The sequence below is a fragment of the Micropterus dolomieu genome, linkage group LG01, assembly GCF_021292245.1.
Source record: "Micropterus dolomieu isolate WLL.071019.BEF.003 ecotype Adirondacks linkage group LG01, ASM2129224v1, whole genome shotgun sequence".
Taxonomy (NCBI): domain Eukaryota; kingdom Metazoa; phylum Chordata; class Actinopteri; order Centrarchiformes; family Centrarchidae; genus Micropterus; species Micropterus dolomieu.
In genome coordinates, this window is record NC_060150.1 from 39159082 (window position 1) to 39175827 (window position 16746).

Here is a 16746-nt window from a genome sequence, read left to right on the forward strand (position 1 = left end):
ACATATTTCTTCATGCAGGTGAAGTCTCGGAAAACGCACCCCCTTCTGTATGGTAGCGTGGTTCGTTTTTTGCTGTATGGAGATTTTGACAGAGATGTCTTTGCCTCAGGAGGACAGGTTGAAGTGGCTCTGGTAAGGAAGGAACTGCGAAATTTGTATTTTTTTGAAAAAGTGATTAAAGTATTACTGACTCTGGAGTTTCTTTTGCATGTCCGTCTTTTCTGTCTCTTTATCATGTGTCTGTGGTTTTAGTAAAGGGAATACTGGCAAATAATCATCTTTGCGGGAGGGGGGATTAAAAGTGAGGTACATTTTTGAGCATATAAAGGCCTTATTATCCAGAAATCTTGTAATTCTGCATGGTATCAAGAAACTGCTAACTACACAGACCTAAATAAGGTTGGAATACATGTGTTAATGAAACCGAGTTCAATGTGACGAGTTTGTTTGTGCTGAACTCTGATTGAATATCAATACACAGATCCACTCATCAACTCCAAAATATATAAAACGAGCTGCACATTGTGGCATATAGAACAAGAGGTCGAGTTACCAATGATGCAAGCTGTTTAACATGCGTGTACTATTGCACCATTACTGAGGAAAAAACCCTCACCCATTGATGAGCTCCACAAAACTGCAAGAACAGTTGGCTTGGCGGTGTTGGAGTGGACCTTTTTTTTTATTTATTTTTTTAGTTTACTTGTGTTTAGCCTGAATTGATAAACAAATCTGTTTCCTAGGAACCCAGAGCACTTCACGACAAGACCAAGACCATAGCCATTTCCAAGATAGACAAGACTGCCACTGATGAAGCCATCAAGAAATACATCGACAATGAATCCCTCAAGTGAGTGAGCAGTAAGGGGAACTGCTATCATGCTGCTAGCGTCTAATCTGGAGTGTACAATGCTTGGACTTCACAACACAAAACCACTACATATACCTTTACACAGCACAGTCATCTCCAATATCCCAGATTGTTAGACGTGATTCAGCGGTAATAAAAGTTTAATTTCCCTCCATCTTGTGCTTACTAGAGGTTGTTGTTTAAGCCTGATGAGACTTTAACATGTCAAGTAAATCGTATTTGTTTGTTTCAGGCTTCCGGAGAAACTGAAGGTGGACTGGCCAGAGGGTCACCCCTGGCCACAGAATGCTGTTCGTCCAGCTGGGACTCCATTAGGTAAGAAATCATATCATTTGCACGCCTCATCGATTCGCACACCAATCATCAGTGTGTATTTAACATAATAATAATGTTGAAAATGTTTTCATTGTTTATTTTAGGACCAATCAAAGTCGAAATTGTGAACAAGAAAGGAGAGTCGTTATCAAGGATGCCATTAGGGGACCGGGGAACAGTGAAAAAACTGACTATTGTGCTCAAAGTCATCAAGCACGGTAAGAAGAAACACTTTAATTGTAAAGCTCTGAAAAGTTATATAAGATAGTTTATTTGTAAAAGTGCAATGTTGTGATATTTTAAAGAGTTTGAAAAGTTACGAGCAGTAATAAGCAAACTAATTAGCAGAGGAAAAATACCCATCTTTACCACCCAACACAAAATATTCAGACAGCAAAATAGCAGAAAGTTGGTGCCACACCAAATTTCTTTTGACATACTCATTTTTTATTCTTTAATAGGGTTTTGTTCCTCTGGACTTTGTATTAAACTGTTTTTGCCTTTAATATGTAGGTCCTGAAGGAGATCAAGAGGTTGTCAATTTAACTGGCCAACATTCATCAAAGTGGGCTTTCTGGTTCAAAAAAATTGGTAAGTTTTTTGTTTATTTGTCAACTTTCATTATTGGTTACTTTTTGGGTGCCCTGTTTTTTGTCAACTGAAAGGTTATGGATCAGTTATCATCTAACATCTTATCTTTTGTAGAGGTACTGACCCAACTGGGGAAGTTTACACTGTTTCTGAACACTGTGATACATGAAAGCGACGCGACTGTCTTTGGAGGCAAAAAGCTTCCAAGCTTTGAACTCATGTTCACCATCAAAGGTAAAGGAAACCACAAAAGTTGTACTGTCATAATTTTTACCCATTCTGAATGCCCTGATAATAAACTAATATAATTTGTTCGTAACCTTCTCAGAGGGTAGTGCTGAGAGTTTTCTTATCGGTGCAGTGAGCCCTACTCTTCATGTAGGAGTGCCGTTCAACATCCCTCTGTTGATAAAAGATGGTTATGACCACTCAGTGACCCCTCCTCCCAATCTCATGCCAGTACTGGAATGCAGGTGGGTCACTCCTCTTTATTTGTAAAATATCTTCTATTGTTTAAAAAGTGTTTACTCCAGTTTATTTTTTTATTTATCTTTATTTCTTATGGCTTGAAATGCTATTTTGTGTTTTTTAGCTAACAGAAGCAAGTTTATGTAAGCTTAAGTGTACATGTATTTTTGGCAAGCAGCCATAAATCTTACCATGTCTTTAATGTGCCAGATACCGAAGTTGGCTCTGGCCCCATTGACATTATCATTATTATTTAGTGGCCTGGATCTGAGTTATGAGAAAGTGGACTGCAGTGGGACCATGTTCACCATCAGAAGTGTCAAAGCAAGAGGAAAAGTCCAGAATTACCAACAATCAAAGGTTAGAAAACATATGTTCTCTGATCAGAAGACATTAGTTTGCTATTTATAAGAGAGAGTAATGAAAAAGTTATCATTATGAAATAATAGTGACAATACTGTGTATACAAGAACAATTTCTTCACAGCGCAGTATAGAAACGTTCAGAGGGGGAAAGTAACAAAATACAATTACTTATGGTAATTCAGTAGTTCTTTTGTGTACTTTTTTTAAATCTGTAATTTTAGTTTTACTTAAGTATGTTTTGTTTAAAGTATTGTACTTTGCTACATTTTTAATCACATCCGTTACTGAGTAAAAAAAAAAAAAAAAAAAAAAGTGGAAGGAATAACTTGGGACCACTTAGGCTTCAAGTGCAAGAGAACAATAGCTTTATCATGATGCGGTGTAAGCTGTGAAAAAATGCTGTATTAAGTTGCTGCTAATGCAAACTGAACAATTCCTGCTGCGGCAGCTTCACATTAAAAGCATTTAACTGGCCAAACACAAGTTGACTTTTATTTTGAAGTAGACCCAGGAAATGCAATCTGTTTGTGAGATCACCGCAGACCGCTCTGATTAATCAAAAATGCGTCTACACAACAAGACGACCGTCATTTTCAACAGTTTTCTGACAGTGGACCAGTTTGAAATATTGCAGTGAGTAATGCAATAGTCAGGAGCAGACACAGTGAGCTGTTAGATAAAGAGCTGCAGTTGACAGGCTGCACACCTCCCCCTTCTCAGCCAAGTAACCAAATCCTTTCACTTTTGCTGTTCGCAGACTCATGTTGTGTGCAGCATAAAGTCAGATCATGACTGCTCAGATAATTATGGAAAAAACAAATAACCATTAGACCATAGTTTGTTTAACTGCCCCAGACTTCTGTGCTATTAAAAGGTATCTGTTACCACCAGTAACTACAGGTGTCTCATGAACAACAACAGTGCAGCTGCATCACAGCGTCAAAACTGGTTGATTAATGCCAATCAGAGTTACATTTACATGTATAGTTGAGGATCCTGATGTAGAGGTCAGTTAAATAATAGCCTACTTCCATTGGTGGTTAAAAATAAGTTTTCATAGTTTGCTTTTCTCCAAATGGCCAAAACATCGGTGCATGACAGTGTTGGTTGACATTAGCAACATGTTGGTAGCTAGTTATTTGTTATTATAGTATAAGATATTAAATCAATATAAATAAGTTATTTTTGGAGGTTAAAAAAGTAAGTAAGTGTTTACTCTAAGTAAATTTTAAATGAGCTACTTTTTACTTTTACCAAGTAGATTTTTATACTGGTAATTTTACTTGTACTTTTACTACTACTTTTACTTGTAAAAGTTCATCAAAGTAATAGTACTTTTACTTAAGTAGAATGTTTTTATACTCTTTACACCTCTGGAATACAAAAAAGAAAAACCCCACTAATCAGCCCTGTCGTAATGTCTTGGCGCATTTCTACCTCTAGACCAGTAAAAACTACGGTATTTTACAAACAGCTGATTGATACCAGAGAGATGACAACTTACATTATATTACTTATATCCTGTCTGTCTTATTTTGCAGACATACGACCTGAATGTGACCCTGCCCGGCCTGAAAAAAGACACACAGACTCTCATGATCAGTCTTCTTCCTGGTAAGACTGCACTTATTTATTTATTCAGAACAATTAGCGTGCTTGTAACAGAAGTATGTAATCGCCTTTCGATAACCTTGATTAGTTAAATACTAATCAAGCGAAACGCCAAACATTTAACAGCTTCAATGTTGCAAATGTAATTTAGATATTTAAATGTATATTTGAGTTTCAGACTGTTGATTGGACAAATTGAGCAATTTGAATTGCTGCTTTGGAAAATTGTGATGAACATTTCTCTCTGTTTTCTTTTAGAATAAAAGATAAATCAATTAATTTAAATAAAACAAACAGCAAATAGATCACTACATTTTGAATGTTGGTGCTGTTTTAGTTGAAAAAGCACAGCTTACTCCCCACAGTCATGGGGGGTTGGTAATGATAATAAACCTCCTTTTGGTAACTTGAGACATTTCAGCCGCAGTGCAAAACTAGCAGCTGTTATCCAGCTGTGGTTTAAGTTGTCTGCTAACATTAACATAAGGACCAAACCACCATCTTGTCAGCGGCATCTTATCTTTCTATGTGTAAATAATCACAGTTTCTCAGCTGCATGATGATGTGTTTCAGGTCATCCACATTCCCTCCGTGTGATGCCAGAAGACAACCCAATCGTAGTAGAGAATGGAAACCCTGCCAGGTTTAATGTTGAAATTCACGATGAGGCTGGAAACATCACCGCTCACCCCAAACAGACTGTTCGCTGCAAGGTATCGGTGTTATCGGCATTTTCATTTATCAGCCTGTAGTTCAGCACCCTGCTGCGTAAGTTGGATTTACTGAAGCTGGGATGTCTGTCCGCTTCTCATGAGAAAACTGACTTCAGACTGAACAGACATACTGAAAAAATGTGTTTTGACAGCAGTATTTCAATTCATCTAGTTTAGCAAGGGATGTCTGTCTCATGAGAATTTTTAGTGCTCTTGCATAACAGTTTATCCTGTTTGCCAGCTAAAGGAAAAACTCCCAGCGGGAACAATTAAAACTCTCACTCTCTCAAACTCTCATGAAAAGCATCTTAGTCATCATCTCATTAGAAGAAAGGGAAAACAAGAGGGCCTTTCAATCCCAGAGGGAACTCACACATTATTGGGGTTTTAAATCTCACAACTTAAGAACAAAAGAAATAAACCACAACTGAAGGAACTTTGTTTTTGTAACATACAGTTTGTTAAATTTGCTGAATTTATGGATCCAAATTATGAAATTATGGATTTTTTTTTTTTTTGCAGAAACCTCAAGACCCTTCTCTCCTTTTGATGTATAAGTTACTATTTATATAATAAAATAGTTTTAAGGTAGTGCTCTCATCTCTCTGGGTCTCCTATTTTAACCCTCCCTCTTTCTTTTGACTCTGTTATATAATCTGAATGATCATGAATAAATAGTTTGCGTCAGTTTGCTTATCCTCATCTTTTTATTTCTGAATTTCAGGTTCAGGGGCTTGAACCGGTGTCAACTGACTGCAGCAGCACAGGAGCTGGACAGCTTGTGACACAGCCTGTAAACCTGAAAATAATCAAGGGAGAGCCACAAAAGCTTAAAGTTCAATTTGAGATTCTTGTAAGTGGAGAAAAAAACCCTTTCTGCTTAGTAAAACATTCTCTGATTTAAAACCTTGATGTCTCCGTCCCTTCTTTGTTTTCCCTTAAGAGTCAGAAGAACATTGCGATGGTCGCGAGGGAGCTGAAGGTGGTTCCCAGCACGAGAGTCTCCTGGATGGAGCTCTGCAGTGAGGATGATGAGAATCTGGTGCTCAGGAACAACGAAAAGATAGAATGGCTTGCTGGAGGCGTGCTGGAGAACCTGTTCTATAGGCTGTATGATGAGGCCGGCAGAGAGGTACCTCTCACTGCTGAAATAGCCTCCAGCATCAAGGTGCTTATATTATACATTGTCTTCCCCTTGTGTTTGCTGATTCGTACCCTGTTATGCAGATGTTGGTTTTGTAAATGTCAGCTCTGTTTTTTTCATCTGGAAAGATTCCAGTAGTTTGGGTGTGTGGTGACTGAATAAAACAAACCACAGTCCTGCAATAAATCTGCTATTTAAGGAGTCATTGTACTTGAACTGTTGTTAGCTTATTGCTGACTTGTCATTGTTAACTCTTGACTGTGTTTAAGGTGAACTGGAGGACTACAGGAGATTTAAGTCTCGAAGACTTGGTCAAAGGGAAGCTGCCTGATGTACAGGTTCCCACGCAGGTGCACGAAGAGCGCTTCTACCAGGTGTCCTACCAAAACCAGAGTGTGTCTGTCTCCTTTAACATAGTGTAAGCTACATACCTGACTCAAAGCTGTGATTCAGTGTTTGCAACCGTAAAGGAAGAGTTCATTTAGGAAAATCTACTTATTTGCTTTCTTGCAGCTTCTTCTTGAAGAATTAGAAGTGATGTCTGTATGGTAAATATGAAGCTACAGCAAGTTAGCTTAACTTTACTTAAGTCTGGAACGGGAGGGAAACGGCTAGCCTGGCACATCAAGTTCACAAATGAACACATTTAATTTGTTCAAAAACTGAAGTGTAAAAGCGACATGTTGGGGTTCAGACACAGCCAGGCTAGTAGTTCACTGTTTCTAGTCTTTATGCTAAGCTAAGCACACCTTCTCCTTGCTTTTAGCCTCATAAAAGACAGTGGTATTGATATTGTCATCTAATCTGCAGCAAGAAAGAAAATATATGTCCAGACTTGTATCTTTCAAAGTCTACCTCCTTGCTGGTTGTGTTTGTAGGCCTCGTCCAGATGAACCAACACGGCTCAAAGCAACTCTTTCCCAAAGCACAGTGAAGCTGGGTGAAACCCTACCTGGAAAAATCAGTGAGTACGACCCTAATCACCCAAAAAAAACTTACTTTTGAGGATATGGTTTCACACTAAATAACACTCCTCTTTCTCATATAGTCTTGGAGCTTGTGGACCAGTATGACAATGTAACCAAGACGCTTACCTCCACCTGTGTGAACCACATGACTGTGGAAGCGGAGGGTCTGGACAAATCAGCCATCGGCTTTGTGTGGCAGGTGAGAAAAGAGTTTAAATATGAATTTCATTTAAAATTTGTAAATGAAAGAACTGTTCATCCCAGAATTAAAATGTAGTCTTTCACTCATGCTGTCTTCATTCTCCAAACTTTGAGGTTATCTTTTAGTTTAAAAAAATACTATCAGATGTTTCGTAGCCAGTTGTGGGTCCAAATGTCCTACGGATTTTCTTTTATAACAGGGAATTAGAATTAGGATAATAGGATTAGTCCGTCCGTCCGTCCGTCCCCCCCCCCGCACCTTAATCACCTTACCCATCTTTCTCTCTATCTCCAGAGATAGTTAGGCAACAAAGTAATAAAACTGATAAGGAAGACTTCCTAAATGAATTTTCTCTGAAAAGAAAGTAAACATTCCTTCTCTACTTGGGCGGCATCAGAAGCATTCCTGACCCACCGAAGACCGTTTGTAGCTTGACTGAACGATTTTTGATTTATTGCCTATAAATTTGCTGCTCATTTAATGTTTTTGTTAACCAGCTGTTTGTGAGGTGAACTTACACCATATATTCAAATAGATTTTTCACTAAAATAGGAGTGAGTAGAAGACTGATGTTTTTTTAGTTCCTTTATAAAGTAAATAAATGGTGTACTGTACAGTCTTGAGGGTCATGTACTTGAGTATTTACAATTTTGTTGCTTTACTGACCAACTAAATTTCAGAGGGTAGATATTGTACTTTTTACTCCACTACATTTATTTTACAGCTGTAGTTACTTGTTACTTTGCAGAAACAGATTTTAAAAACCTATAATGACTATATCAAATTCTAGGGCTCAACTAACAGTTATTTTCATAATTGATTCATCTGCCGATTATTTTCTCAATATATATAAATCTTTAAATCAGTATACCCAAGTTTGAATGCCACTTGTAATAGTTTCCTTTATTGTGCAGCTAGTGGATATTGTGGAAGTGAACTGTTTGTTGTTGCTTGTACTGTATGTTTATTCTTCTGCACAGGTCTTTCTTAAAAAAGAAACTTTGATCTCAATGAGACTACCTGTTTAAATAAAGGATTCAATAAATAATAAATACTGTATAATAATATAATAGTGACAGGGACCATTCTACGTAATGAGCACTTGTACTTTTGATGCTTTAAATACATCTTGCCATTCAAGATTTGTAACAAAATATTTTGAGGTCGTTTTACCAATACTTAAGTAAATGATTTGAATACTTCTTCCATAACTGTGTACATTTACCGATGAGTACTCTGTATGTCGTCATTAGGAGAGCAGCCGTTCTGTTCTGGTAACGGGGGTGCAGTTCCAATCTGGGACACCTGGCTTCAGAGAGGTGTGCTTCACCTACAGGAGCTTTGTAACACGCGTCAAAGTTAAAGTGACCGCTGGAGCCCCTGCACAGCTTAAACTAGTCAGTGAGCCGGAGAAGGTAAGAAAGGATTTAACCTGGTCGACTACAGGGCTAAAATGTTGACCGTGTAATCAAAACCTCCTGATGTGAGTCCAGATGGGGACCTTTGCTTCATGTCATCTAGTCCCACATTTCCTGTCTCCTCTACTATACAAAATAAAAGCTTAAATACCCTAAATAATTTAAAAAACTAAACTAAAAACTTTTTTTCATGCAAAAGCCTTTGCAGGTGTTGAATGACCGCGGCATCGCCACACCGTTCCTCATCCAACTGTGTGACAAGTGGGGAAACCTCTCTCCAGACCAGAGGGTTGTTGTGGAATTGACGTCTTCACCTGCAACTCTGAAGGTTAGGTTGACGAGGAATAAGAATATATACCATTTACCCAGTTCCATGTATGCTTTTCAAAAAGTGAGTAACTCATGAGATGTACAGAATGATCTAACCAGATTAATGCAATGAGATCTGTTTGTTGTTTTAGGTGACGACAGCTTATATTTCTAAACCTGTGAACACAGAAGGGAAAGCCTCTTTCACTGTTAATAGTGTGAGCGGACCAAAGTGAGTGGCACTTTAAAAAAGGGAGTGTTTTTTTCAGTTCACCAAATCAGGGATTGTTTCAGATACAGTCCTGTATTAGGACACAGTCTATGTCCCATCAATCACCAGTGGGGGTGTTGTTACCCTGTTGTTCCACTAGGGGGTACTATCAGCTGATGTTTAAAGGTTCCTTCAACAATAAACCCATCCCTGGTCCATCAGTGAATCTCACCGTCATCCCTGATCCAAACAAACCGGTCAGCCTGTCAGTGGAGTATGATGACAAAGCCAAGTTACCTGCCGGAGGCAAATTCCCAGGTTTGAATCTCTACTGTATCTCTATTTTTTTTCTGTTTGTTGAGCTCTTGTTTCACAGCCAGTTTAATGTCCGTCTTAGCAAACTAAGGTCGTGTGTGTGTGTGTGTGTGTGTGTGTGTGTGTGTGTGTGTGTGTGTTCAGTGTTCTTGGTGACCGTGCTGTCTGATGAAGGAAGCGCAATGAAGAATTTTAACCCTGCTGCGGCGGCCATGTTGCTTTGGAAAGGAGTGCCATCAGGAACAATTCCTCCACAGACGGTGAGTGACTGACCGACAGAGGGACTGTCACTGATTTTGTTTTTGCCTTTCTTTTAACCTAATATCTGACCTGTTGAATTTATTCTTCTACTTTTCTTGTCTAGGCCATTGAGCTGAAGTGTAGTAAACCATTGGAGAATGAAAAGAAAGACTGTTTTTACTTCAGGTAAAATGCTTTTTGCTTGTTGTAGAATGTTTAAAGAAATAGTTTTTAGACTTTTTAAAAAGAGAGAATGCTTATTTGCTTTCTTACTGAGAGTTAGATGTGAAGATTGATACCACACTTCTGTTTGTATGTTAATTATAAGATAAATGCAAGCAGCCGGTTAGTTAGCTTAGCATAAAACTGGAAACCAGGGGAAACGGCTCATCTGGCTCAGCCCAACAGTAACAAAATTCAGACAACGGCCAGAGACTCCAGGAAGTTCCTGCTCCCAGTCAAGAAATAGTATACCACATTACCACCTGTAAAACTGCCAATTGAAGTTTTTACACTTCAGATTTGGTACGATTCAAACAAACAACATATAAAATTTTAATTACTGAGCTTTAGAGGTAGATTTTGTTCCCGTTGGACAGAGCCAGGCTAGCTGTTCCCATCTCTTTTGAGTCTATGCGCTAAGCTAAGTGTGAATATGTGTATTTTCCAAAATGTCAAACTATTCCTTCAGAAAATGTAAATATTGTTTTTGTTTTGTTTCACTGCAGAGATAAAGAGATCCCAGAACACGTTGGAAAGTACAGCATCCAATTTTCTCTACGTATAGACAAGAAATTCCTGTTCAGTGATCAGGTTGGTCGAAACTTAAATCTGGAAACATCACACCGTTTTAATGAATTATTCCCAGACACCCAACAGTTGACTTTAAAAAGAAAACTGAGCAAACGGAGATGATCTCATTATTGTCTTTAATATCTGTTTAACAGGAAGGTGGTTGTTCACTGAGTTGTTGCAGGGGTCATAATCCTGACTCGCTCAGATAAATACCTAACCTCTGTTCTGTTTCCTGTCTCCTAGATTACTGTAAATGTGGTGGCCAATCAACCTGTCAAAGTGGGACCTGAATCACAGCCACCAACCCCAGTTGTTTCCTACAGTAAGGCCATCGCCAATAGAACCTTGGTGGAGAATATGACTCTGAGGATAATGGTGAGCTTATATCCTTGGAGTGCGTTCATGTTTACGTGTTGGAAAAGAGCAGCCTAAACTTTCCACTTAGATGTATGAATTTTATATGTTTAGTTTGGGTGCCTATCAGCTGATACACAGCCTGACTGAGCTGCTTTGACTTCTCGCAGGATTCATATGGAAACCCAGCCGGACAGGACCTGGACGGAAAGGTGGTCGTTTCTATAATACACTCTAGTGGAGACAGCAGCAACACCCTCCCTCTGTTTGAAGGCAAAGCCAAAGGCTTTCAGTTTGGCTTGGAAGAAGGAAAGGTCCACATCAATGTGAGTGACCATTTGTCTTAGACATTTTTATATCCTCGTATGCAAGGGCGCCATGGTGCACATATGATAAATGTATACATTTCTTCTGCACAGCGGCTGGCTATCATGGAGAACAGCCCGGGTGAGAACGGCAGTTCATACGTCCTCCTCTTCAAACCGGAAGTGCCGATGGTTTCCACGCCCCTGGCTCCTTTTGAGCTCCCCTTTCATTTTTACAATGGTATGATATAAAAAACATCATTCATTAACACAGTCCTACTGCTTCCAGAATATGAGTTCTGACACTGACTCACATCGAGTGATTACATGGTTATGGGTTTCAGAGTAAATATATGCAAATATGTTTGACTGAGTGAAACTCTTCACATCTTATTTTAATTTCAAAAATTGTATTTTCTCAGCAGCCGTACTGGCATTTATTTGCTCAGGTTTTGAGAGATATAGCTCTCTCAAACTGTCAGTACACCTATACAATGGAGGTGAATCAAATTTAATGTCTGTTAATTACAGCATTAAAAAATGTCATGTAAGAGAAACTTCACATTCTTTTTTTGTTGTTGTTTTTATTCTTTTGCGCTACATATTCTTGTTGGCTTATTATTTTAATACTGGTACATTTTCCCAAGAGTACACGTATAGTGCCTCTCCAAATTAGCTTGTGTTTTTTTTGCAGGTGAAAGGCCAGTTAAGCTGAATTCTGTGGTATCTTCACAAATGTCACGTATATTACATTCATTGACCCTCCCAACTGTTGTAGCAGTTTGTTAGTAGTAGTAACTCTGGCTAACCTGCTCTTTTCCAGTGAGACTATAATGACACTTGTCAGGGTAGCTAATAGCTAAATGTGGATTGAATTAAAAATGGCCTTAAGTGACTAAGAACTCTATCATTACTTAAGCTAAGGAGAGCCGACACTAGCTATGTGGACCTAACTCCAGTGGAGACAGGACCTCCACCTGGTGTGATCATGTCGTTATCCATGCTATCTCCCAACCTCGTTTGTCATCTCAACTCTGTTTCCAAGCCTCCGCACAGCTTGCACACACCTAGCCTCCACTCGCCTATTTTTTTTTTTTCAACACACTTGTCTGGGAGGAGCCAGGCATTGAAGGTGTAGAGACACTTTGTCGCTGTTACTCTAAGAAATCAAAAAAAACTATTTCTTTGGTAAAAAGCAATCCTGCTGAGGACCGCTCACAGCAAGATGCCAATGTAACCAAGGCATTGTTTCTGGAAAGTCAACAATGCTGTTTCTAAATATTATTTTTCAATGCAACAAAATTCTTTTCTCCATACTTGTATTGGGGCGGTGGCAAAAAGTTCTGCAAATTCTTATTTTGCTTGAACTAACCTTTTAATGTTTGTCTATTGTATCTTTGTATCTTTTTCTGTTTTTAGATGCGGAGAACCAACGTAAAATATCGGAGTGGTCCAGGAAGAAAGATGAGCTCACTGATGCTGTGGCTAAATATAAAGAAACCTTTAATTCATATAGTGAACTCCTTACTTTGCTGACCAGTAAGATGTGATTTTCCTTTCTCCCAAATAAGCTAATATTATGTCTATTTGAGTCATTTGACTGTGCAGTGTGCTACCAGCCATGTGTAGAGCAGGGTATAGTTTCAGTACATATATATAAATAATAATAACCATTTTCAACAAATCCTTTTTTTTGTTTTTTTTACAAAGATGTCACAGACTTGTATGTAAATGTATGTTTAAAAAATATTAAAACCCAGCTTTATTTGTGTCTATCTATGGTATCCTTTTGTATCTGTATCTTCCAATATGAGTTTGAAATGGTCTCTAACTGCAAATACTTCTTCCACACTAGAGCAACACCTGGATTATAAAACAAAAGAGGCTATGCACAGAAGAGAGCTAAACAAGAGGAATGTGAAAATACCACAAACTGTTTCTGTAAGATGTTCATTCTCACTCAACACAATCAACACTTCTGTATATGTAGACATTATGATATCCTCTATATATATTTATCAGGAGATGACTTGAGTGATTTGTATTCCTTGTAGATCCCAGATATTGACAGACTTCTAACCGAGAAGACCGCTGAAGCCGGCATGCTCCTGAATGTGCCCAGAAGAGTCTGCTCCATCCGTGATCACTTCAGGGGGCAGCCGGATGTTCTGGGAATGGTAATGTCATACGAAATAAGGGCTTTTCTGTCCGCTTAGCACATTTAAAAACCTAATGTGTAATTTCAGGAAAGTGTGCCCTCCATGCAGATGCGTCCAATCAGTGTTTGGGCTAATATATGAGTTTAGTGGGGCGAAAGACGAAGGGTTTGAGAGTAGCTTTTGCCAGACTGAAGAAAGTATTCTCACAGATTGGAAAATAAACTGCGGGACAAGTGCAGAGTGGTGTGTTTTACCCTTTACATTTTGTATGCAGGTTGGCCACCTGGCCTATGTGGAGGACGATGCCGCTGCGACGGTGATCTCCTGGCATATCCGCGGTGACATGGATTGCGTCATCACCACAACGACAGCAGCAGCACGGAGGATCTTTGATAACACACAAGGCAGGCAGCAGGTCATGGCCCTTGACAGTGTGTATGTGCCACCGGGCAACAGGTATGCCTTCTGTGTCACTTTTGTGACACTGAAAAGTTCAGTTTGACAGTGGATATTGTGAAGTTTAAAGCTGTAGCCTAACACCATGTTCACACTTCCACCATCAATTATTTCACTATTGCTGTCGGCGTCAGAGTAGCTTTCCTGATGGGATTCCTGTGTGTCCTTGATTATAGTCTTTACTTTGTAAGCCTTTTCCTACCCAAGCCTTCCATCAACAGTAATTTAAAGATCTTGGGGCAACTCCTTGCAGAGGAGGGTGCTATACAACTAAGCAACAAAGCAACTAAGCACACCTGAAGTCCTGCCTTTTAATTCATCAAGATCAATACATTTCAATTCAGGTTATGATCATGCAAGTTAATGCTTGCTTTGAAACTTGGGCAATAAAAAGTGGAGCATCTGATACATCTTCAGTCATGAGAGACAAATAATTATTATTAGTAGTAGTATCATAAGAAGGAGAGCAGCTTCCTTCCTGCTTCCTTCTTTGTGGTGGCTAAATGTGTGTTGATGACAGTAACTTAAAGGACCGTGTTGCATGTTTTAGCAAGTTTTACATCACAGCTACTCATTTAGCAAACCGTGCTGTACAGTTGGAGATTTTAGAACGTCTTTTCAACACCATTAACGACATTTGTTGTTGGTTATAATACAGCGTCTTGTGTGGTAATGCGATGTCAGTCTGCATGGCATTACTATTTGGGTTGCAGCTAAAGATTCTTGTTATTATTGATTGATATACAGATCATTTGTTTTGATTAATTGATTAAGTTTGACCTATAAAATGGTGTAATAAAAGCCTATGGTGGAAAAGCGGTCCCAAAACCGAAAATATTTAATGAAATCATCACAAATTAGAAGCTGAAACTAAACGTAACCCTTCGATTAAGAGAGAAAATAATGCGCAGATTATTTACATTTCACTGTTATAGTCTGATGTAGTAAAGAAACACTAGTCTGCTCCTCTTAAACATGTTTGCTACTTTTGGAGCAAAGATCATCTCTGCAGTTTCTCTACTAAGATTTGAATTGCTTACAGACCGCTGCCACACATAAGAAATGGCCACATGCTCTTTGACCCCCCTGGGAACCCAGTCTACGCCAGACAGCTGCTGATTTACACCAAAGACCTCGAGAGCTGTGAAATTGGTGAGCTGCCTTCAATGGATTTGCCTTGTTCAGTGTAAAACTGCTTGTTGTTGTTTTTTTCATTGTAGATTGAGAGTACGAGTCCAGTTTTCTTTGGTTTTCTTTTAGAGGCTTCCCAGGTCTCTTTATGTTTGCCGTTGTTGGGGTATTTCCTTCATGCCCCTGCTTATCCTCTTGAGTCTTTGGTAAATGGTTCCAGCTGGGATCCAACCTCACAGCAGTGGAGGGGTCCTCTCCCGGGGCCCCGTCACTTAAGCAGAAATTGGTCCTCTTTTAGCACAATAAAATTACTGTTCATTTGGAAATTTTCTGGAGTTTTGAATTTTGAGTAAAAGTTGGTTCCTTGTATTTATTCAGGTACAGGAAATTATAGTTTAATGTATCAGATTAACATTCTACCTCTTTCAAGCTTGTTTACACTGAAACATAAATGTGTATAATAGGCATCTCAAATAAACATAAAGAAGAAGTTATAAATGGAAGTTTGTTGCTTGTGCTTCCTTTTGCAGTGTTTAAAAACATCCTTGGAGATACTATTCTGATTGATGACCTGGACTCTGCAAACAACTACAGAAGGGCGGTGAGTGGTGCTTGCTGCTAGAGACGTGCCATATATGAACAGTCCGGTGGTTATTTTTCCTCTAAATATGCCGTCGCTTCCAGGTGGTGCAGAATAAGATGCAGTGTCCCACCATCCTGACCAAGCAGGGGGACAGGATCAGTTCCAGGGGGAAGTTCGGAGGCACACAGAACAAATGCCCACCAATGAACACGTTACAAGTGTTTGGAGCCCCCCTCCCACATCAATACTACACTCTTCAGGAAGAAATAGGTGACATCTCATAGGCCCATTCTAAAGTTAATTTATGTGCTCCTGTTCAGTCAGATTGTGATTTAATTTCTCTTATTTTGTTCGACAGACTTGATCACTCAGTACCGGTCAGTTCTGGATAAGACGGTTGAGGCAGCAGTACACCGTGACGATCACTTAAAAGCCATGAAGTCTCCTAACATGTTGAAAAAGCAACAGGAAATGGAGGAGAAAATGAAACGACTGAAAGAGATTGAGAGACAACTTGGTATGTTTGTTGACCGGGGAGTAAGAGCAGAGAGTACAGTTCAAGTGTTTTACTTTTGTAATCTATTGTTGATTTCAAATTTGTCTGTATCTACTTTTAGAGTCAGCCTCAGTAAGACCAGGTAAGCGGGGTCCTGACGCCGGTGAGCCATCCGGTATCATTCCAAAGAGAGGAAGACAGAGATCCACATAAGAGGTGGACTAGTCCAACTTGATTACCTTCTTGGGTAATTTTATTTTATTTTGGAGTTGGTTATGTTTTTGAAATTCATCTTTATTTGTACAGATGTGTGTTGTCTTATATGTGTTAATACTTTTGTAATAATTTGCTTATGACAACGTTATGTACACGCATGATATATCTCAAATAATGTCTGGATTCTTTATATAAGAAAATACATATTTACCAAAATCTCTCTTTCTCTGTGTCCTTATTTCTACTTTGTAAAATTTTATTGAAGTTACTAACAACAACAACAAAAAGATATTTTACCAGGGGATAATCATGGTGCCTTTTTGAAAGAAAGACAATCATTATCCAAATTAGACCTCCGGAAATTATGGTCTATCACATGATTTTTGGATGCTAAAATAAAGTTGGAGGTTGGATTTTGTGTCCGCGCGTGTGTGCGCGCGCGCCTGTGTGTGTGTTCGGAGAAACGGGGAAAAAGGCATCTGTCAGTACTGGGGAGGGGAGGGGGGGTCC

The 16746-nt window shown here is 39.0% G+C and overlaps 1 protein-coding gene across 4 annotated transcripts in view; it reads left to right on the plus strand.

Moving 5' to 3' along the window:
- smchd1 (structural maintenance of chromosomes flexible hinge domain containing 1) overlaps window positions 1-16452 on the plus strand; it is a 23790-nt gene extending 7338 nt beyond the window's left edge. For all 4 annotated transcript variants that reach the window (XM_046047959.1, XM_046047816.1, XM_046047891.1 and 1 more), the window contains 34 exons: window positions 19-132; window positions 744-850; window positions 1104-1186; window positions 1291-1404; window positions 1700-1777; window positions 1892-2011; window positions 2106-2250; window positions 2503-2605; window positions 4152-4224; window positions 4795-4934; window positions 5659-5787; window positions 5878-6102; window positions 6348-6496; window positions 6957-7042; window positions 7127-7245; window positions 8502-8663; window positions 8866-8994; window positions 9128-9207; window positions 9347-9504; window positions 9646-9761; window positions 9866-9927; window positions 10470-10554; window positions 10780-10911; window positions 11061-11216; window positions 11310-11436; window positions 12615-12734; window positions 13051-13136; window positions 13250-13372; window positions 13629-13810; window positions 14853-14962; window positions 15472-15542; window positions 15626-15794; window positions 15883-16041; window positions 16142-16452. In XM_046047959.1, coding sequence (XP_045903915.1) covers window positions 19-132; window positions 744-850; window positions 1104-1186; window positions 1291-1404; window positions 1700-1777; window positions 1892-2011; window positions 2106-2250; window positions 2503-2605; window positions 4152-4224; window positions 4795-4934; window positions 5659-5787; window positions 5878-6102; window positions 6348-6496; window positions 6957-7042; window positions 7127-7245; window positions 8502-8663; window positions 8866-8994; window positions 9128-9207; window positions 9347-9504; window positions 9646-9761; window positions 9866-9927; window positions 10470-10554; window positions 10780-10911; window positions 11061-11216; window positions 11310-11436; window positions 12615-12734; window positions 13051-13136; window positions 13250-13372; window positions 13629-13810; window positions 14853-14962; window positions 15472-15542; window positions 15626-15794; window positions 15883-16041; window positions 16142-16233 — 4104 coding nt within the window. In that variant the 3' untranslated portion in view covers window positions 16234-16452. The remainder of the gene's footprint in view (window positions 1-18; window positions 133-743; window positions 851-1103; window positions 1187-1290; window positions 1405-1699; window positions 1778-1891; window positions 2012-2105; window positions 2251-2502; window positions 2606-4151; window positions 4225-4794; window positions 4935-5658; window positions 5788-5877; window positions 6103-6347; window positions 6497-6956; window positions 7043-7126; window positions 7246-8501; window positions 8664-8865; window positions 8995-9127; window positions 9208-9346; window positions 9505-9645; window positions 9762-9865; window positions 9928-10469; window positions 10555-10779; window positions 10912-11060; window positions 11217-11309; window positions 11437-12614; window positions 12735-13050; window positions 13137-13249; window positions 13373-13628; window positions 13811-14852; window positions 14963-15471; window positions 15543-15625; window positions 15795-15882; window positions 16042-16141) is intronic.
- Window positions 16453-16746: the final 294 nt, after the last annotated feature.